This window comes from Abrus precatorius, unplaced genomic scaffold (genome assembly GCF_003935025.1).
Source record: "Abrus precatorius isolate BTA unplaced genomic scaffold, Abrus_2018 Scaffold9, whole genome shotgun sequence".
Classification (NCBI taxonomy): Eukaryota; Viridiplantae; Streptophyta; class Magnoliopsida; order Fabales; family Fabaceae; genus Abrus; species Abrus precatorius.
This window is the reverse complement of record NW_020874439.1, coordinates 18,197,062-18,220,156: the sequence shown is the minus strand read 5'-3', so window position 1 is coordinate 18,220,156 and position 23,095 is coordinate 18,197,062. Positions and strand designations below refer to the sequence as shown.

The following is a 23,095-nucleotide window of genomic DNA, read 5'->3' as shown; positions in this document are numbered from 1 at the left end:
ATATATTTATAGAATCCAATGCAACTAGAATCAGCCGAAAATGATATCTTTAGAAAAATTTATGGACAAAAGAATAGTCAAAAGTCATAATAACCGAAAATACAAAATTAAAGCATTTATTTGTAACAAGCCCAATTTATTCAAATAATTAGAAAATGATAAAAACTCTAAAAATAAAGTATATGAAAAGTATTTATTAATCAAAATAAAATTATAAATATAAACCGAAAATATATCACATCACTTCCCTACCCTTGGATCTAGGACAAATAATATTATTTTATTATAGTAATTTAAATTACTTTAAATTATTAATTCTAGTCTATTTAATCAACATAGATTTAAATTCTAATAAATATTCAATTAGTCTCTTATTAACCTTATTCATGTAAATTAATTGAAAAAATTAATTAATAACATAAATAGATAGTTAAAATTTTGGACGTAACAAATAAAAAAATTGAGATCTTTTAGGATTAGAAACAATAAATTGTAGTTTTAGTACATGAGATTTTAAATTATTCTTATTAAATAGATTGATTGAAAATATTAATAAGTATATTTGATAGTTAAATCAAGAAAGTAAGAAAATTTGAATAAAAAAAATATTTATAAATTTTTAAACAATTTAAATATTAAACTAAATTTATGGAAAAAAAATTCAAGAAATAAAATAAAATGATTTAAATGAAATATTTATCAGTAAAGAAAAATAAGATAAAATGTTGTCACTTTTATTTATTAAAAGTAAACTATTTTAAATTAAATCTAAATTTATTTATTTATTTATTTATTTATCACTTTAGAATGAAATTAAATGTAAATTTTATAGATTAAATATATGCATTATTTTCACATTCATTAGAAGGTTATATTTTATATGATATGGAGTAGCTTAAGGTTGATATGCTGATTAACTTTGGATACAATTGAGTTTAGAGTAATGCCAGAGTGGCCTAAATTCGGCACCTAACGTTGAGGTGTTTTATAAAGACATAATTATTGTGATAACTCTCTAAATATTACATTGTTGGGTTAATATTGATTCAATACCTTAATTTTTATATATAGGCCTTTATTGTTAATACAAGTAACGTTTTAGCTTAAGATAAACCATGGGCTCCTAATAGGTTTTTTCAAAAATAAAAATTATTTATATTCTAGTTGAAGGATTAAAATGCATGTTTTGAGGGGATAAATTTATCGCATTATCCAACACTCAAGTCTCGTTTTTTACTTACCTTTTATGTTTGTTTCACTTATAACTAGCATTACTAAGTCAATGTCACCTATTTTTTTTTTTTATATATAATAACTACATTTCTTTGATACATTTCTTTGAGACTTTATTTGGCAGTTGGTTTTTTTGAAGAAAAAGAGAGAATGGAAGAAATTTATAAACCCTCCAAACACCTCATAATCTCATATTTTTAAATTTTTCAAATTTAAAGGGTTTTGTATTAACTTTCTCCCCTTCTTTTTGTCTTTTATTATTTACTTTTTAATTGTTTTTCTTCTCACTCACTCTAAACTTCTAAACAAAGCTTAAGAGTATGTTTGATTTACTTTTCAAAAATAGTTTTTAGTTTTTAAAAGTAAATTGTAATACAAATTTATTATAGATGCCAAGAAGCATACATTGCAATACAACTTTTGTATATCTTATGGTTTTGTATTTGTGTACACCACTTTGGTCTCTCCCCCCTCCCTCACTTCTCTTCTCTCCTCTTCTTTTTCTTAGTCTTCCATTTCTTAAGATATTTTTTTTTGTTTTGCAAGAGTTATGTGTTGAAAGTTGTTCCTAACATGCTTGCTCAAACCATTTGTACTTTCTAAACTAACGTTCTTACTAGCAAACCACTATAGAATATCTTTCCCTAATCCTCTAATAAAGGCCAGTGTAAGAGACTCAATAGAAGACAATCATAAGGAGAAAAAAAAAAAAATTACAAACTAGAGGCAAAAAATGCTCAAACTCACTCGATCATCTACATAAACTAAAACTGGAGCTATCTAATGATAATTTAATAATTTATCTAAACATTAAGATTATTTGTTTATTTTAGTTTTGAGTTTCGTCAATTGAACATGACCTTGCTCATCCCTTAGAGACACAGACTCATTAAATTAGAAATAAAGTTTACATAATTTTTACTAATTTTAATAAATTTCATCAAATATTAAAGAAAGTATTTGAAAGAATGTATTAAAAGATTTACTTTTAATCTTATTTATGGGAAACAACTGCTATTATTTATTTTAACTGTAAAAAATAAATACAATTTTTTTATGCATTAATTGTTAAGTTTTTTTTTTTTTTTTTTTTTTTGTAACTGATATTTACGTTAACAAAGTTTTCATCTTTTACCCATATAAATAGATATATTAGTTTATTTAATATATTAGACATCAATTTAACAATTTAATGCTATAAATATTTCTGAAATAAAATATAATTTATGACATATAATTATTTTTATTAGTCTTAATTAATTAAATATTGATTTCTTATAAAGAGTCATGTATTGGTGTTATTTTTCATAAAATATTAGATTTTTAACATAATTTTTAATTAAATAAAAATATGAATCAAAATAAAATAAAATAACATTTTAGAGAGCCTTTGATCAAGATGATCCCACGAGGATTATTATAATTCGAGGAATATTAAGTCTATTTTCATATTAATAATTTCACTGATTAATGACTAAGTGAAAACTATTATGGGCCACAATTCTTAGCCAACTGCAAAAACTTGATTTTGGAATGAACAGCTCACTTAATCAGACTCATAAAATCATTGTTTAATAGTTATTGTGCCTACTAAACGCCTTAAAATGATGAAAATGAAATGACTAGGAAGTCTGTGATACAATATTGTTAACAAAAAGTCTTATATCTACAAATATCTTTAAGAAAAGATATTTTTAAAAGTGTGGTGGAGAAATTAGAGACAGGTTGAAAATTACTAATAATAGATTTTGGTAATATAAAAGAAAGTGAGACTTTAATTCCTTCACGACTTATTCAGAAAAAAAATTATATTACAATAATTTTATTTAGCACAAAACAAATGATATCTAAAGTAAAAATAAAGTAATAAATGACCGTTCAAATAAAATAAAAAAAGGCAAAACATGAAAAACATATTTGAAAAAATAAAAAGAACTTATTTTTCTAAAGTAAAGAAGATCCATGTTAATATTAACACAAAATTAGCAATAATCATTTAGAAAACCATCAAAAACTTATTATTAATGCAAATACATATTATAGAGTGATAATTTACAGGTGGTATTACACAAAATGTTATTATAGTTGTTTGTTGATAAATGGTAATAAATTCTTTAATCTTTGTCCATATAAGACAACAATTTAGAAACAAAATTAAAAAAACAGTACAAAATGAAAAAAATAAAAAGCATAAATATATTTTTAATTCTTAAAATATTTTTATTTTTAAATTGTAATTTAATTTTTATTTATTTTGGTCTTTAAATTAAATTAAAAAAACAGTGTATTTTTATTCATTCACCAATAACTACTAACTTAGGACAAGGATTTATAATTTAGAAAAGAATACAAATAAATAAAATTTTGAAAAAATAAAAATAAAAATATTAAATTTTTTAGAAACAATTTATATATGTAATCAACAAAGAGTAATTAATTTCAAGATGGTAAAAAGAAGTTGAATGTGTGAGATAAAAAGACTTACTTTAGTGTGTTTCTTTAGACCTATATTTTTATTTTTCATTAGTTGAGATAATGTAAAGATTATTCATTACGTACAAGATAGAAAGACTTACTCTTATCATACCCAATTTTATTTTAAACAATCAGAATATAAACTCTTTGAGATGTAACATGTTGATTAATTCTAATTTTGTTGTAGTTTAATTTTTTATGATTACATTCAACACTAAAGTATTTTACTATTTGACTTCAGGTAACACTATTTCATTAAGTATTCATAAAAAAAATAAAATGTAAGATAATATCTAAATCAAAAATATTAATTCAAGAGATAATAGTAAGGTTTATTTTTAAAAAATTACAATTTTACAAAATTAAGACTAAAATAAAAATTTAATAAAGACTAATTTTAAAAATATATATTTTTAAAGACTAATTACTTATTTGAACTTTGCTTGATCTGAAACTAGCATTTAAACTGGCAAGTATGACGTGAAATATTGTTTGGCATCACTTCACTTCACGGTTTTAATGGTAATAATTATTTAAAGAAAATAATTGCATGACTAAATTCAATAAATTTTTTCACAAAGACTAGTTCCAAAAAAGGATATATATTTAGGGACTATTTACTTATTTAATCTGAAAATAATTTTAAATAAAAATTAAAAGTATATTATGTAATTTTTTGAAAATAAAATTTTTATAAATTTTCAAAAGAATAAAATTTTTAATTATTAGAAATATTAAATAAGATTAAATTAAAAAAGTTAAAATAGACTTTAATTATTAATAATATTGAACTAAGTTTTTAAATTTTGTTCCTGTATCATGCATAACTACAAAATATTAAGTAATTGATTAGTAAAATTATTTCATATTTAAAAATTGATTGTCGTGACATAGTGTAAAAAATTAGTAAGTTGGCAGACTTTCATCTTAGATATACTCTTTCAAAGAATAAAAACCTCATCTCCAATATTAAATGGTCATAGTAATAAAGAAAAATATATACAATTTTGTAGTCTTCACCCTCTCAAGATGTATGCATCATTTTTCCTTTACTAAACTCAGTTAGAGAATCTGCTCCTTCTTTTTATAAAGTGAAAAGAGGATATACAATTTTACTTAAAAATAACAATGTAACACAACGTAAAAGAAAATAAATTCATAAATCATCTTAAAAATTAAGAATTAAGACTCACAAATATATTAAAAGATTGAAATTATTTTATAATTATTGAACTATGATATATTATTATCTATTCTGATGTTGAATTGTTGCTTTCACTTCTCAAATTTTTTTTAAAGAAATTCAAAATATGTGTAAAGCTGTGCGTAACGTCGAAAATTTTCTATATGATCCGGAGAGGAAAACATGTTAATTCATGTTCATTTTTTAATCAAAATAGTTAATGCTAATAAAATTCTATTTTTGGGGTTGACTTATACTTCCATCTAAAATTGAAAGTATACTTTATCTTTATAATTTTTTTTCACGAATACATGTTTTTTCAAATAATTTTGTAACCTTTTCTCTTTCTTTGTTTTTTACATTTTTTAATCATTTAATATTAGATTCAACTATATATTTTCTTATGTTTTTAAAAATAAGTATATATATAATCCTCTTCACAAAATTCAAACTATTTATATCGACACTGTGAAGTTAAAATAACAGTAGTATGATATACTATATTAATAAATAGTTTTAATACAAAATAATATCTCTCATTATATTTATAAAAAATAAAGTATTTAATTTATTAAAATTAATAAAAAAATTATATATTATAAATTTGTATTATATTTTTAAAAAAATTATAATATTAAATTATCAAATTAATATTTTATATATTAAATTAATGAATGTATTTACTTATGTAAGTAAAAACTAAATATTTTATTAACAAATTTTATAATGAGTTAAGATATAAAATTAATAATTAATACATTAAAATATTATAATTAAAATAAAATATTAATACTTATTATTTATAAATCGGACTGGAAGTAATATCTATCTATATATATATAGTATTAATAGAAGTTACCTTAATGTTTGATGTTTGTTGTTTGTTGTTTATGGGCAAATGATATTTATTATAAATTTTCTTTTGTATACAATATGAACCACACATTTTGAAAAGTTAAAGGGAACACAGGAAGAAAGAAGCCACCAAGTTATGAAACAAAAAAAATAAAATATTTATGTTATATATATAACCTTAGAAATCACAAAACACGAATTATATCAAACTGAAAAGGAATATAAAATGAAATTTGGGTTAAAGCACCAAAAGAAAAAATAAATGGGCTATGTTGCAAGGAAAACCACACATGTTATTGGGATAGGCTGACTCCTTGTCAATTTAAAAAATGTCAAGTCTTTTGACAATTTTATTAGCTTGATGTGATGTTGAATTTTATTATTTTAATATTAAATAATTCATTTTATATTTGACACATATGCTTTTATTGTTTAATGAATACGTGTCTAAAATTCTGTTTGAAGGAAATAGCAAAAAATATCTCACTTTAATTATTAAAAATCATATTTTCTGCCAAGTATGATACGAGTTAATATAGATGCAGTTCTCGCCTTCTAGTTTGATTGCAATTTTTTTGAAAAAGAAAAATGTTTTTAATTGAAAATATGTTTATACATGATAAATATTATACAAATTTTTAATGTAAAATTTATAAAATATTATTTTAATAATTTTATCATATGTTAAAAATAAAAAATTCTAAAGAAAATTTTTAAAAATGTATCGTATGATTATTTATTGTAAACTTAAACAAACAGTTCCACGATATAATTGAAAATATTATAATTATTAACTTACTACTCTTTAGAAATTTCAAATAAAAATCTTTTGTCACTTTCGTTTTTCTGCTTCATATAAGCATAGAAGCTATTTAAATTCGATAAAGCTTAGGTATAATAATATAAATATTTTTTTAATAGGCAAAATATATATTATTAGAGAGAGTTTAAAGACAACTTAAAACTCATATACACAGAGAAAAAAATTAATATTTATTTAAAAAATAAAAATATACTTATGCAAAGATAAGACGGATGCAATTTTGTTGGTTTAGATACTAATCAACTAATAAAATAGCTTATCACTTACTAACAAGTAATAGTCATTTTTAAGACCTCAAAATAATAGAATCTAAAACTTTTCTCTTATTCGAAACACCATTGAAAAATACTATTCTATTTCTGTGTAACCATAAAGACGACACTTTACTTACCCAAACAATTAGTAAGAATATTCCTTCTCTTTTACTATAATCAACACTAACCTCAGAAAGCAAATAAGTCGATAAATCTGAAGGTAAAATCAGTGAGAATCCAAGCTAATGTGCAGTAAAGTACCAAATTTGAGATAAAATTGAACACGTTAAAAACAAATGAGTTGGAAATTTTTTCAAACCATAATAAAAGAAACAAGTTATATCATCAATTTAAATACCACGATCAATCAGCAAACCTTTACAAGGAAGTATATTCAACAATAATTGCCAAGAAAATACCAGACACTTAAAAATGGACTTTCTCTCTCTATAGCCTTTGCAAAACATCCACTGTACATTGATTTACACTATTAGGACCACCAAAATGTTTAAACAGTCATGAATATGCAAATTGTGCTAAATAACAACTTGAAGAATCTATCTTCCATACCTATTTATCTTCTTATAACACCTTAATAAAAATTCCACCCACAAGCTCCAACAAAAGATTAAAGCTTGAGATCTCATGTTGAAAGAACCTTTTTCGCCAACTAACATCTCAAACACACTTAGTGCCATCATGAAAATAATTCTCCAATACACAAAATTCAACACTTCTCGCCACCGCAACAATCGCAGAAATGTCTCACACAATTACATCCTGCCTACTCACTTATCTCTCTAAAAAAAAAAGTGTGCAAACCTATACTCAAATTTCTATCCAACTTCTCATTCAGTCATAAATTTTTTTATAAATAAACTCTTACAAATCACGTTACCATACAAAACATTTATTATAGACTGATGGATAATAATATAAATATTGATATTATTAATCAATTAGACTTAAAGTTGTACTTCAATGATTTAATGGTATATGTTGAAATTAAAAATTAATACATCAGCGTTAAAGTTGATATACAAGATAAAATTTTAATTTTAATAAACTCATATTTAACGTAATAATAAACAGTGATATCAAAAGCTGTAAAAACATAATAAAATATATTAAAAAAATACTTGTATAATTATTTATCACTTTTAATAAATTGTTTAAATTAAAAGTAATTAAAGTGAACTGCATTTATTTTTTAAGAAAAAATAATATATAATTTTAAAAAAATTATATAATTTCGTCATCACTTTCTTTTCTCCTTAGATATATATACTCTTACGAGAAATTTTTTTTCATTAATATTACTTTACCTCCATTTTGAGTAGAACATTTGGTTCTTATTTTTTAGCAAATAAATAAATTTAAGAATAATTTAAGATTAAATTTTAAATTTTTTCTTGGATTTTTTACGATGTATTTTTAATAAAATTTACAACATAAACGAATAACTTTTGGACAAAATATAAAATAAAATAGAAAAAAAGAATTAAAAAGATTTTAAAGCGATTAAATAGACTGAGTAACAATTAAACTAAAAATAAATTGCAATTAAAAGAAACATAAAGCTTTTAACTGAGATACTGTTAATTTCTTTTTATTAGGTCTAATATGCATAGAGCGTTGTTAATTATTAAGATATTAAGTACAAGTGTTTAAGAGAAGAAATGGTAATTTCTATCCTATCTAAACACCTATCCTAACGTTTGAAATTTTTATACAAACCTTTAACTTTTTTTAAAGCAGTTGTACTTTAGATACTTCACTATGAGAAATAGCTAGAATCAATTTTTTTGACAAAACATTATTTAACTTATTATTGATGGCATTTGTTGACAATTATAATATTTATCAAAGATACGTCGAAAGAATTTTTTAGGTACAAAAAGTTTTAAAATTGTAAATTTTTTTATCGAAATATCATATTTTCTTTGACTAAAAGGTCAATGTTTCTTGCACAAAGAATTCTTTAAAATGTCTCTTTATTTCAACTAAAAATGTATGTTTTTCTTTGGTCGTAGCTTACCCAAAAAATTTGTTGAAAAAGTCATTTCATTTTCCACTAAAAATCAAAGTTCTTTGATGGTCTTTGATAAGAGAATCTTGTATAAAAAGTTACATAAAATCTTATAAGGTCATGTAAAATTTTAATTGAAAATATCTACTTCATCTCTTAAAGTCAATCTTATTATTAACGAAATATTTTTCAAGAAGAAAAGAGTAAATTTTGAGACTTGAGTTAGTTTATGAGCAGATATAACTAACAAACTTTGATAACTGTTAAAAACCATTCATTCGATAAATCAATCCAACTTCGTTTCTCTACAATTTCCATTTAGCACTTCCATACATTCAGATGCCATTTTCCTACCAATAAAAATGCCTTACATAATGAAAATATCAACACTGCATCTTGTAGGTGTTATATTGTTATCCGGCTTCCTCTTTATTCTTCTTCACAGTGCAGTATAAAAATGTACTAAATTTACATTATATTTTATTTTAACGTAAAAATTATAAGCATTAAAACAAATTTTGTGTTCGAATTAATTTATACCCTTTTTCAGCTAAACATTTAAAATATCGGACCCCAAACAGATTAATAGAGGATTGTTCTCGTTAAAAGTAATTAGATTTTTTCCCAAAATCCTCAACGCGAACCACTGAACCAGCGCCACAAATTCCCACATTAGCAATCACCATCAAGAACCTATGCGGGTCCACCGAAGGCATCCACGTCATCACCACCAGATAAACATAAAGATAAGACCCAACACCTTCTCCACCGTCAGATGGATACTCTCTTAAAACCAACGGCCACAAACCCCCAATCACAGATTATCCAATCTTAGTTTCCCTCGTCAAATATATCTCCCATCCCTCTCACACATCAACTCAAAGAACTCTCCGCCACTCCTCACCACCGGCGCACATTAGCAAACACTGATGGCAACCGCCACAGCAACCGCAGCCGCCACTTCCTCCTTCATCGGAACGCGTCTCCGCGACGTGCATTCCGGTTCGGGTCGGGTTCAAGCGAGGTTCGGATTCGGAGCGAAGAAAGCCACGAAAAAAGTTGCAAAGGGTTCGGGTCAGGGTACGGACCGGCCGTTGTGGTACCCAGGGGCGAAGGCACCGGAATGGCTCGACGGAAGCCTAGTCGGTGACTACGGGTTCGACCCGTTCGGGTTGGGGAAACCCGCGGAGTACTTGCAGTTCGAATTGGATTCCTTGGATCAGAACCTAGCGAAGAACGTGGCGGGTGATGTGATAGGAACGAGGACGGAGGGTGCGGATGTTAAATCGACGCCGTTTCAGCCTTACACAGAGGTTTTTGGGTTGCAGAGGTTCAGAGAATGCGAGCTTATTCATGGAAGGTGGGCCATGCTTGCCACGCTTGGGGCCCTCACTGTTGAGTGGCTCACCGGTGTTACGTGGCAAGACGCTGGCAAGGTAAGAATACACCGTTCAACACACTCTTCAAAATACTTATATCGTAAATTTATTATTTTTTAATTATTATTTTGGCTTTAAAGAGTTATTCAAAACAGTGCGTTAATAGCGTATTAGTGCACGTCTTGGATGGTCTCTCCTCGATAAAGGACGCAAAAGACTACTCGTGTTTTGATGAATTAATCTTGTAACAATTTTGGGTGTCTATAATATGACACGATCTTAGTGCATGCTTCACATAACTTTTTATTTTTTTGGAGAGACTTTAAAATTAAGTGATTATTTCTAAAAATTATTTGTCCTTTATCTGATTAGGGGTATTGGTGTGTGATTGCAGATTGAATGCGTGCATCTATAGTTTTATATACATATGAATTTTCTTTTACTTGTGTTTTATTTTAGGAGCTATATTTATCATCATTAAAACATATAATATTTTCTGCATTAAATATTTTATTTTTATGCTTTTTAAAGATTATTTTTTAAATTTAATTTTAAATTTTAATGTAATTTATTTATTTATATATATTTATTTTAAATAAATTAAATTTTAAAAGCATCGAATATTAGTTCATTTTAATTTAATGAATCATATCAATAAAAATGATGTGCTTTGATTTTAATGTATTGCTATTTATCATAATAAACTGTTTATTATTATTAATAACGAAAATATTTCTTATTTTTAAATTTATTTATTTATAAATTTTTATTTCTCTGAGTTAGTAATTTTTTTCTGTGTATATGAATTTTAAATTTTTCTTGAACTCTCTCTAATAATATATGTTTTGCCTGTAAAAAAAAATAAAAATTATTTTACGTGTTTACTTTTTTGTAAAACAGTTTGGTTTATGTTTTATTTTTCACATTTGTATGAGCAAAAAGAAAGAAAAACGCTGGTGAGATTGCTTGAACTGGTGTGAAAGTAAACAGAACATAAAAACAAAGAAATTGTGTTGTTTACTTCGATGCATGTAAACTAATGACGGATTTGCGGTTTAATTTTAAGGTGGAGCTAGTGGAAGGGTCATCATATCTTGGGCAACCACTTCCATTCTCAATTAGCACATTGATTTGGATTGAGGTTCTGTTAGTTGGATACATTGAGTTCCAGAGGAATGCTGAGCTTGACCCAGAAAAGAGGTTGTACCCAGGTGGCAAGTACTTTGACCCTCTTGGCTTAGCCGCAGATCCTGAGAAGAAAGCCACACTTCAATTGGCAGAAATCAAGCACGCACGTCTTGCCATGGTTGCAGCATTGGGCTTTGCAGTTCAAGCTGCTGCCACTGGCAAGGGCCCACTTAACAATTGGGCTACCCATTTGAGTGACCCACTTCACACAACCATCATTGACACCTTCTCATCCTCTTAAGTCTTGTGCCTCCTCAATATATATTGTGCCTTGTAAAAGTCTCTTCGGCTTGTAAACATTTTACTTAGCTGGATTAGTACTTGTGACACTAGTAATGTGAATTGGAGAGGCTAAGCAGAATGCTTCTGCTTGATGTTTAGTGTTCTATAAATGTTAATTAAGCAACAAATGAAGGGAAAGGACGAGGCTAAGAAATACTGATAAAATTGAGTTCACTCTATGTAAGTTAATGGTAAGAAAAATAGATTGAGGCCGTTTTATATTTTTATTTATATATTAAGTTGTGATTCTACAAAAGCGCTGACTTACTAAAGTGGGTGAGCAATTGCTTCCTACCCAATTGATAATATTTCTGGCATCTAATACCTCATTTGACTTGGATTAAATACATAAAACCGGTCCATAAAAGAAATACTTTATTTACTTTTTCATTTTTAAAAATTTTATATCATAAAATTTGGTCACAGTATTTGTTAAAATCAAGTTCACGTTTTAGTTTTCTGGGCTATATTTGTAAGTTAGATTTAGGAGAGAAAAATATTTTCTTTATGCCGTCTAAAATTTGTTTACTTGTAGTTTTTGAACTCTCCTGGAGTGTTTTAACGTCTAAAATAACAAATAAGAGATAAGTTTAACGTCACTTTTTCTCATCTTTTCTCTGTTCTTTATCATCATTCAAATTATTTTTATATTTAAACTTCCAATCGGGGCGTTTAGAGAGCTAACTGAATTTTCAAAGTCACATTATGTATAACTTTTTTCTCAAATGTATTATTTTACTTGCATTTTACTTAAATTTTTTATGAAAGAAAATCTAAATGTAAGTTAATTAAAATTTTCAAAGAAGGATTAAAAAATTGTAATATTTAGTCTTTTGACTTGCCTAAAGTGAATAAGTTTTGGAATATTGATATTTGCAATGCTTATTTCATATTTATTTATATTATAAAATTGATTCCACTAAAAATCTTTTAAGTTTTTTTTTTCTAATTCAATATTTTAAACTTTCTTTTATCCATTAAACTTTAATTTATTGGAATTTTTTTTTATAAATTAAGTTATGTGACTGACCCCTTAATCTTTCAGTTTATATATATATATATATCTTTTTGCATCTAATATCTATACCTTTCCTATTTACATTGACGTCTATGTATAATATGGTAAAAGCCCCCCACACACACACCTTGTAAAGAGATGAATAATGATATATATATATATATATATATATAAAGAGAGGTCAATCATGAAAATTTAGATATAAATTCAAGTATTATTAAAAATACATAACGCATTATGATTCATTATGTATAATACAGAAAGAAAAATTATTTTTAGTATGAATATATTAACTTGAAAAAGGAAAAGAAAACATTGATCAAAAGTATTTATAGAACCAGATGAGTTACAAAGGAGTATACGCTGAATATAAAGTAGACAGATTAGGATTATTCCGTGTTAGCCTTTTAATGTTGTGTGAAAGAAACACTCAAAATCAGTGACGGATCCAAATTTTTTGTTGTTGTGGGCAATATGTACAAATTTTACTGCATTAACAATGTAACATAATATTTGAAAGTATAAATACATATCATAATTGTTCTCTACGAATTTTCATATTTTGGAAACAATGAATAATTTTCTTATTTTCAATATTACAAAAAATCTCTCTCTCTATACAAGTAACCAAACAATCATTCAACCATTCATCTCCTATGCAGTTCGCATCCGATTCTTGATGATATTCATGGTAGAGAAGGCTCTTTCAACTGTTGCAGTTTCTACTGGTAATATTAAAGCTAACTCAAAAAGCAAATAGACCAACGGATACACAACATATTTTTTGGTCTCCACAAGCTTTATGGAAAGATCACTAATCCCCTAGCTATAAAATAATTTTCAAGTTGACTATCTAGTGCCAAAAGTGCAACAGGAGAAAATTCTGAAGGATAAAATTGAGCAAAACGAACTTCTCCTTATCCAATGCAGAAAATGAATCTCCTGGATTTAAGCATGCTACACAAAGAAGCAACTCAGTATTCACTTTTGTAAAACAATTATTCAGCTCTTGAAGTTGTCAATCAAGCACTTGATAGAATAATTCAACTTGAAAATGATGTAAATTAGATACTTTTTCCATTTTGCGTCTTGACTTTTCTTTTGTTTGAAAGGTATCACTCATATTTGGAATGACAACATTGTGCTTTTCACAAAATAATGAAACATCAATGAGCAAAGAATGCCGACCATCATCCCTCATAGCTTATAACCTCTGTTTAGACACTATAACTAATATCATAGCATTTACAATATTTTGATCACTTCAGCTTTATGGAAAGATCACTAATCCCCTAGCTATAAAATAATTTTCAAGTTGACTATCTAGTGCCAAAAGTGCAACAGGAGAAAATTCTGAAGGATAAAATTGAGCAAAACAAATCAACTTCTCCTTATCAAATGCAGAAAATGAATCTCTTGGATTTAAGCATGCTACACAAAGAAGCAACTCAGTATTCACTTCTGTAAAACGATTATTCAACTCGTTGTCAATCAAGCACTTGATAGAATAATTCAACTTGAAAATGATGTAAATTAGATACTTTTTCCATTTTGCGTCTTGACCTTTCTTTTGTTTGAAAAGTATCACTCATATTTGGAATGACAACATTGTGCTTTTCACAAAATAATGAAACATCAGTGAGTAAAGAATGTCAACCATCATCCCTCATAGCTTGTAACCTCTGTTTAGACACTATAACTAATTTCATAGCATTTACAATATTTTGATCACTTCTTTGTAATGCTTAAGATAACTTATGAGTAATCTCCAAAATATTTTTCATCAAGTCCAAGATGAAAATAAATTCAAAAGATTGCATATAATTTAACAAAGCACATGCTTCAACCATTTCAAGCACATCAATCATAGAAGATAACAAAGAAACTAGATTAAATAAGGTACCATAATGTGAGCTCCATCTAGTAACCCCTGCCTTCTTGATTCAAACCACGTCCACGGGAGATTTCTCCTTTTTGCAATGCTTCTTTTACCTTTGCAATTTGATTTTCACGAAGAATATCTCGACGCTTACATGATGCTCCAACAACATTAGACAAATTAGCAACTAAATTAAAAAACAATGCAATTTCAACATGCTTTTTTGCTACCATAACAAGAGCTAATTGGAGTTGATGAGCAAAACAATGAATATAAAATGCTGAACAATTCTCCCTCAATATTAAGCTATTGAGAACATTGAATTCACCTTGCATATTACTTGCTCCATCATATCCTTGTCCACGTAACCTTGACAAGCTTAACCCATATCCTACATGAACTTGAAACCTGTCACTTTTTTTCCCATTTGTAAAATCCTCTATTATAAATGCATCACCACTACCTTTATGTTCTCCAACATGTGATCTCATAAGATAACAATATAAGCAATATGTTGCATCCTCCTTTTGACTATATTCTAACCAATTGCCATATTTTGAATACCAATCTGGATTAAATTTATGAATTGTATCCCCAAATTGTCTTTGTGGAAAATTAATCTCTTTTGGTTGACAAGGATCCTTTTGCAAATAATATATCCTAATTTCATCTCTAGCACTTGGATGATAATTTGACATTTTTGGCCTTAAACTGGGATTATTAGGAAGTTTTTCCAAATCAAATTCTAAAAATCTTTTTTTATTAGATGGACCAATATTGTACTTCTACATTCATTAAGTGCTTGAAGAGAAAATGATTGTTCTGATATTGATTTTCTTTTGAAAAATCTTTTCATTGCTAGAAATAAAATCAATAAAATCATAATTAATTTCATGTTCATAAAACTAAAATCAATAATAAAGATTATAATATTTTACATAAAAATAACAATAAGTCTTAAAACTAATACAAATAATCCAAATATCTAATAATAAAATAGAGCAAATTAAATAATCAAATAAGCAAATAATTTATTGATAAAACAGTAACAAATGCAATGGAACAAACAAAGAAATATATTACAGTTGAACAAATAAAAATAGGGGGTGAAATGTTATCCAATATTCTCCATTTGTTGGACAGCTCATAGCTTGTTGGGTAAAAATTTGTTGAACAAAAAATAATGCTTTTGACACAAAAAAATATAGAACCGAGAGTTGTTGAAGACTTAAAATGAAGCTTACAGCATACCCACGTAATATTCTTCCTTTCTTTTCTCCCAAGTTCGCAATAGCAAGTAGAAAAGCAAAGCCACGGAGCTAAACTCAAGAAGTTGAAAGAAGTTGAAAAGGTATGTACTTGCCTCCACTCAAATACTAGTGCATCTGTCCCTGCTCAAAATAACTATACAAAAATACCAAATTTATATTATTTGTTAATATAAAATTATTGAAATACAAATTAATAGAAAATATAATTTACAATAGCATTTAATAAGCATATAAGCTCTAAAGTGGCGTGCAATAAATATAAACAAAATACAAAGATAATGCAAAATCAAAGCATTTATAAGTATAATAAGTTTCATTAAATATTTTATGAAGGAATAAGATAATTAAAGTCAAATATTTATGTACCTTCTTGCTTCTTTTATTAACTCTCCTGCGTATTAAATAAAAGGTGTTAAATACATTTTGTGAAATGCAATTAATGTTTCATTTAATAATTTACTTATAAAATACAGTATAAAATTATAATGTTACATTATTTATTGAAGTTTACTTTTTGTATTTAGACATTTATATATTTAAAGTATTATATCAAGATAAATTAAGGTGTCTGTATTTCTATTACTCTCTCTACATAAAGAGAGGAAAAATAAAAATAAATAAATAGATAGAGACACGTAAAAAACACCTTAAAATGAGTTTAATTGTAAAATGAGAAAGTAAGGAGCTAATCACTCTTAAATGTTTATAAGTTATTATATCTTGTTTTATTTTTGTGCACAAGGACTGAATATTTTATATCCCTGGACTTTTTCTTGATCCCATGTTCAAACCTCAAATTATAGAGATCAGTATGAGTATTTTAATTTTCTCACATTAGAAATTACACCAAAATGATGTTTACAGTTTGGTGCAATCGGTTGGCTTAAAGGATACAGTCCTTTTATCAAGATCAAACCCAATCAAAATGTTTGCTTGAGCCAAATTTCCAAATACATATGGTTCATGAAGTGCTCCGTTCATTGCAAAGCAACGAACCCCATCTTCAACAAAAACAAAGGTTTGGGTAGGCATTACTTGCACATCTGCCCCATCAAAATGAAAAGTCAAAATTGGTGCTTCAGAAAATGTATCACTTCTGACACACAGCATTTGACCAAAGTTTGAATGATCCACAATGTGTTCTTGGCCAATCTGAGACATCAATTCCACAAGCAAGCCGTTATAAAGTTGAACTGGTACATTTGTAAGTGGTGTACCCGAATCAATCATTATATACCCCACCGATTGTTGTTGTGAAAATTTATAAGGCAAAAACTTATTCCCCACACTAATGCCTTCTATTGTGACAAAATAATTGGTAGCACCTTCTTTAGAGACCAAAGGAGTTGTCACCACTCCTTCACCTAAAACTTCACTCCCTTCACCAAAACCAAGTTTGCCAGCAATGTTAGAGTCCACATCCAAAGGAACCAAGCACTGGGAAAACCTTTTGCCCCCAAAGCTGTAACCAATTTGTGACACAAGTGATAGAGGCCCTTGATTGAATCCAATTATTCCCGTATCATATTCATCATAAGATCCAAAGTTGGTGTGGCCACACCCAAACACAATGTCTCCAGCTACAAATTGTCCATCAGTAGAATTAAATGTAGCTATTTCCCTAGCAAGCACCCCATACGTCAGTGAAGTATCCGCATAGTCATAAAAATAAATGCAAAGATTGTAAGGAGAGCATGAGCGATAAGGAAGTAAATTACACTGCTCCGAAACGCATTTAATGTCATTAGGGGATCAAATATTGGGATACGTTGCTTATAGCAAAATTGGCAAGGGGTGCATTGGGTCCACACTATGTCACTGCCTGTGTCATACACACCATATATGTCTCTTGGTGGTGTTCCCAATGTGAGCTTCATGAGATATTCATGGTGATTGTCGCGTGCTAATCCAATGGTGGCACGATTCTGGGAAGATGGTTTATTGGGGACTTGTTGAAAGAGTGAAATCTGTGTTTGTGAAGTTCACGGAAAGGGGAAGCGCGTGAGTTGCGGCGGATTAGTTGAGCACTGAACCCAGCATTCTCAGAAGCTTCAAATATTGGTGTTTGGCAGATGAACATAAACATAACAAAGAAGCAGAAAAGAAACCAGAGATTGGTGGCCATGATGTTCATAGCTAGCGAAAAGTAATCCAATTGGTCTTTTATATAACAAGCGCAGCATGTGAGCGAGAGAGGGCAAATCTTAAAAAACAAAAAAAGAAAAGAAGAATATGGGTTTTTTTATATATATTTTTATTTTCATCAATCCACATAAATATTCAAAATACATTAATTGTTATTTTTTACTTAAAATTTTGTTCTATTTAAATAGTTTAAAAGTAAAAAAAAAAATTAAAATTAAAACCAAACATGTAAATCAACCGGTAAAAAATTGTTATAAGAGAATTATATGGTCTACATATAAAAAAAGTAAATAAAAAATCTATTAATAATAAATAAAAATATTAATTAATTCTAATAAATAATTATTTTTTTAGTCTAAATAATTTATTATTTCTTTGTATAAATAAAAATAAAATAATATTGTATATTGAGGCTGGGGAATCTCACTACATTAATTATATATTCAATGCTAATTAGAACTTTGTTAATTTGCTTTGCCTAAGAATATGACTCTCGAATAAACTTATTAAAAAAATTAAAATTTAAATAGTATAATATTATAGATATTTATTTTTATTTGTTAATTAAGATTTAAGTTTTTTTTATTCTAGATTTTAGTTTTATTTTAATAATCTGCAACAACATTAAATATAACTTTGTTATTAAAATAAAATTCTAGTTTTAATTAAAATAACAAACAATAATTAAAGAATAATATATAAATTTTCTCTTAAACTTAAATAAAGTATTTAACTACTTTTAGTATTATTTTTATTTACTAAAAATATAATATTTAATTTTATAATATTTTATTATTTTCAATAAAAATTCTTTACACACAATCGTTTATTATATATCTTGAAACGCAATAAAAAATTATCCATTTAAAAATATAGTTCTAAAGGTATTCAATTCATAAATTAATAAATAAAAATATATTTGTAACATCAAATGATACACTTTTTTATATATAAAAAATTACTCTTAATTCTCAATGCATGTTAACATTTTCTTAAATTAAATATCATTACAGAATAAAATAATTCTTTTATATCTATATAAGACTGAAATTCTTCCTCAAAAGTAGTCATACGCTATTTTTCTTTATTTTCATTTTAATATGTTTTAATTAAATTTTTTAATTTATTATGATTTATTTGATCAATATATTTTGAATTTATTAAAATTTGAGTTTTGGAAGTTAATGAAACAAATAGTTGTTTTGAAACATATTTGGAATTACCTAACAAAAAGTTTTAAGAATAATTACCAATATAAATGTTATTAAAAATATAAAGAAATCAGATAAATTATAAAATAAAGTTATGTCAGTTAGTTTGAATTAACTTCATTATAAAAATTAGCTAATAATTATTTTAATACTTTTTAATGTGTATTAAAAAAATACGAAATAAGAATCTATTTGTAATAAAATTTTATTAAATATTATAAAATCTAATAAAATAATAATATTAAATGATAATTTTTAATTAATTTTTATTATTTATTCATTTTTTATTATATATCATTTAACATGCAATATAAAAAGACTGTTAAATTGAAATCTTTATTTTTAATTTTAAATTAAATGAGGTATATATGCTATGAATAGATAATTTATATTTAATGACAGTAAGATTTAATTTTTATATATTTATTTTGTATGATTAAATTTATGTAATTTAAAAAGTATTTATGTAATTAAAAAACATCAAATATTTTAATTGAGAAATATATATATATATATATATATATATATATATATATATAATTTTAAATGAATTAAATATTTGCAGATGCACAATTTGTTAGTCAATATTTATTTACTAGTTTCTATGGGTTTTTTTTTTTTAGGAATTAAACTACTTATTCATTTCTCTTATCGGATTTGATATTAGCTTTGTAAGAGTTTATATTACGTACAAAACATAGATTCTATGTGTAACATTTTTGACAAAATCTCAATAAGTAATAAAGGGATAAGGAATTAAAATAATTTTATAAAATATACAATATCAACTATAATCTTTTAACTTAATGCAAATTTGTAGACAATAAAAATAATGAACGAGTGATAAATGTTAATTTTTAATAGTTTGGAGTGTATATTTAAACATGATAAGTCTGTAATTAGGTCCTCTTTTACCGCCCATATATTTATATTTGACCTTTATTTTAATTAAGTTTTACACTAATTTATTTATTAATTGTGCAGTTTGATATAAAGAGGTCACAAATAGATTTCAGGTGCATTTCGACCCAAATGAATGGGCTTAAAAATATCACAGCAATAAGCACGCCTAGTGAAGCACGAGAATGCTTTGATGTAATTCACGACCGTGCATATGAGTAGCACAGTCATGCTTGTTTGCGCCAGTCACTCTTTGTAATTTTAAAGGAGTTCAGATTTTATAAATAAGGGAAGGAAGGCATCGTGAAGGGGTTTCTTCTTCTTCCTTTTTTTGGCTAAGCACGAATTTACACACAACTTTCCTTTCGAGATCTCGAAACATTTCTACTCCTCTTGTACGGATCGTCAACACACTCTTGGCGGGACTGAAGCTTCAAGTGACCATACTTGAAGACCGAAGATTCATCTCATATTCTAGTTTGCTATATCTCTTCATTATGGATATTTTATTGACTGTTTTAGCGTTTTCTTTCTACATGAGTAACTAAATCTATAGCTAGGGTTATGGGGATTATTGTTTATGAATTTATGAGATTTTGATAATTGAATCTAAATTTGATTTCCGTTTCGTGATTAGAATTTATCTTATTGCTTCTCACTCTTAACTCTAATTAATTACATCGTCAGACGATCGTACTTCGATTAATTAATAGATCTATAGGATAAAACAAGATGAAAGATTAGGTAGACCAAACCAATCTTCTTCTTCTAATTGTTATTGAATTAACAAGTTCATAAGCTCCCTAGGCTTTCTTAAATTGATATCTTGCATAATCATTGAAGATGTTAATTTAGAGAAAAGAATATTAGTATTGCATGACCATTGAATATTAATAGTATTCGTATGAATGATTAGTAATCACAAGGAAATCGGATTTAGATCTAATTAGAAAAATAACATAAAGGATTGAATAAGAACACCCATATGCCGTAGGTTTTTCTCCGATAAGTGTACTCAAGACGTGTTTTGTGTTTCTTGCTCTTAGTTTTATAATTGATTTTCTAAATTCTTGTGTTGATTATTCTCGCATATTTGAAGCTCAAACAATTAAATTATGAAATTCTTAGTAATTGGTAAATAATCCTTGTGGGACGATAATTTGGGAACTTAATTTAAAGAACCCTTTATTACTTCTCGATGGGTACACTTGCCCTTCAAACAAGTTTTTAGCGTCGTTGCCGGAGATTGCTTTTTCAATATTAAGGTTGGTTTTGAGATGAAAGAAAATCATCAGCAGAACTAGCAACCATATTCCCTTCTAGTTTTATCTTCTCCTGATCTTTAAAAAATCGCTTGACTTTTGTATTAGTTTTCTTTTCCAATATTTTTTTTATCAATCTTCAACAATGTTGTAAGAGCTTTAGATTATCAATACAAGAATTCATAAAAGTTTCTGTAAGTTTTGTTATCTTTTCCAATACTTATCATATTTTTACTACTTTTATATGCATTTAACATTTTTAATCAGAATGTGGTGTGATCTGTCCTTAGTTGGTGTGTGTGTGTGTATATATATATATATATATATATATATAGGATAGAATTCATTGACACTAGGTGTAAGTCTAAAAGACGTACACCAAATTTCAACCGTACAAATTAAATAATCTAATAATCTAATAGTTGAAAAGTTACCTGAAAAGAATGTAAAAATTTTGTATGTCACTATCACCACTTGTGTTGGTTGTAATTTTTTATTCTTTCATTGTATGTGGATGTTTCACTTGTATGTCATGCTTGGACTTTGTGCACACATGAAGAAAATAGACTATAAAATATGTTAGTATTGTAGTATCGTATAACCCAAAAGTGCAATGTGATTGCACCAAAAAGAACAAATTTCTAAAAATATGTCATATTGTCCATGTTTGTAACTTAGTTACGATATTGAAATATTTAACCTTGAATGTGATTTTCATTAAGAAAGAACACGTGTTTAAACTTAAGTTATTATGTACTTCTAAGTCCTTCCTTGAAAGAGAAAAATAAATTTTTATAAATTATACGTCTACGTAGTGTACTTATTTCATACCTATCTTAAAAGGAGTATGTTCATGTAAATATACTATACTACTCATTAAGTTACTTATTATGTACCTCTAATGTCATGGCTTCTGAAGAAAAATACGATATTCTAATGTATTCATTACTAAAGTTGTATGTTTAAGTGAAATTGTAGTCGTTGCAAAAAGTAAATAATTCTTTTAAAATATTATATAAGTACCAGGTACTGCTACATTGAAAATATAAATTTTCTAAAAGACTATTTTACAGGCATTATTGTATTGTATCAATATATTTATATAGCATTTTACAAGCATTATTATAATATTATTATTAAGAAAGGATGTGAAATCCTACATCATACATTGCACATTGGATAAACTTGGATGTGTTTGATTTTATATATTTTGCAAGTCTATTTGCTTGAGATTTGTATAAGTGAGACTTAGTGTGTTAGTCATTCGTTTTTAGAAATTACCAAGTTGTAAACTCATCACTTATGTTGCTTATGTGTTTCATTCTTTATGTATTTTTTGTGCTAATGCCTATACTAGATGGATCCCATTCTACTAAGGGTGTGGGAGGATTTACTTCAATAACGGAGTATAGATGTTTAACCCACAAATTGGAGAGACTACCTTGTGTAGGTAGGTACTTGTCAAGTTTATACATGTAAACATTGTTTGTTCAACGAGTGAATGTTGAGACTACCATGCCCATCAAAGTAACCACCATCTTGATTGAAAGATTTATACCTACTTCATTATATTCATTGTTTCTCTCACTTTCTGAATATAGAGTAGGAATGTCACTTTCTACTATGCCTAGCCTAATGCTTGTCACTTCCATGCCATCTTTGTCAGAGTCCATTTCAGAACTCGAGTTTATGTGGAAGGACATATTCG

The 23,095-nt window shown here is 26.6% G+C and overlaps 1 protein-coding gene and 2 pseudogenes across 1 annotated transcript; 1 reads left to right on the top strand and 2 right to left on the bottom strand.

Annotated features, from left to right (window-relative positions):
- The first annotated feature begins 9,635 nt into the window (after positions 1–9,635).
- Positions 9,636–12,037, top strand: LOC113849968 (chlorophyll a-b binding protein CP29.1, chloroplastic). The gene is made up of 2 exons (XM_027480254.1): positions 9,636–10,288; positions 11,298–12,037. Exons 1-2 carry the CDS (start codon positions 9,782–9,784, stop codon positions 11,658–11,660), a joined length of 870 nt encoding a protein of 289 aa, XP_027336055.1. The 5' UTR covers positions 9,636–9,781; the 3' UTR covers positions 11,661–12,037.
- A 2,602-nt stretch (positions 12,038–14,639) lies between these two features.
- On the bottom strand, positions 14,640–15,454 carry LOC113850920 (annotated as a pseudogene).
- Positions 15,455–16,727: 1,273 nt separating this feature from the next.
- Positions 16,728–23,090, bottom strand: LOC113850919 (annotated as a pseudogene).
- Between the last annotated feature and the right edge of the window lie 5 nt (positions 23,091–23,095).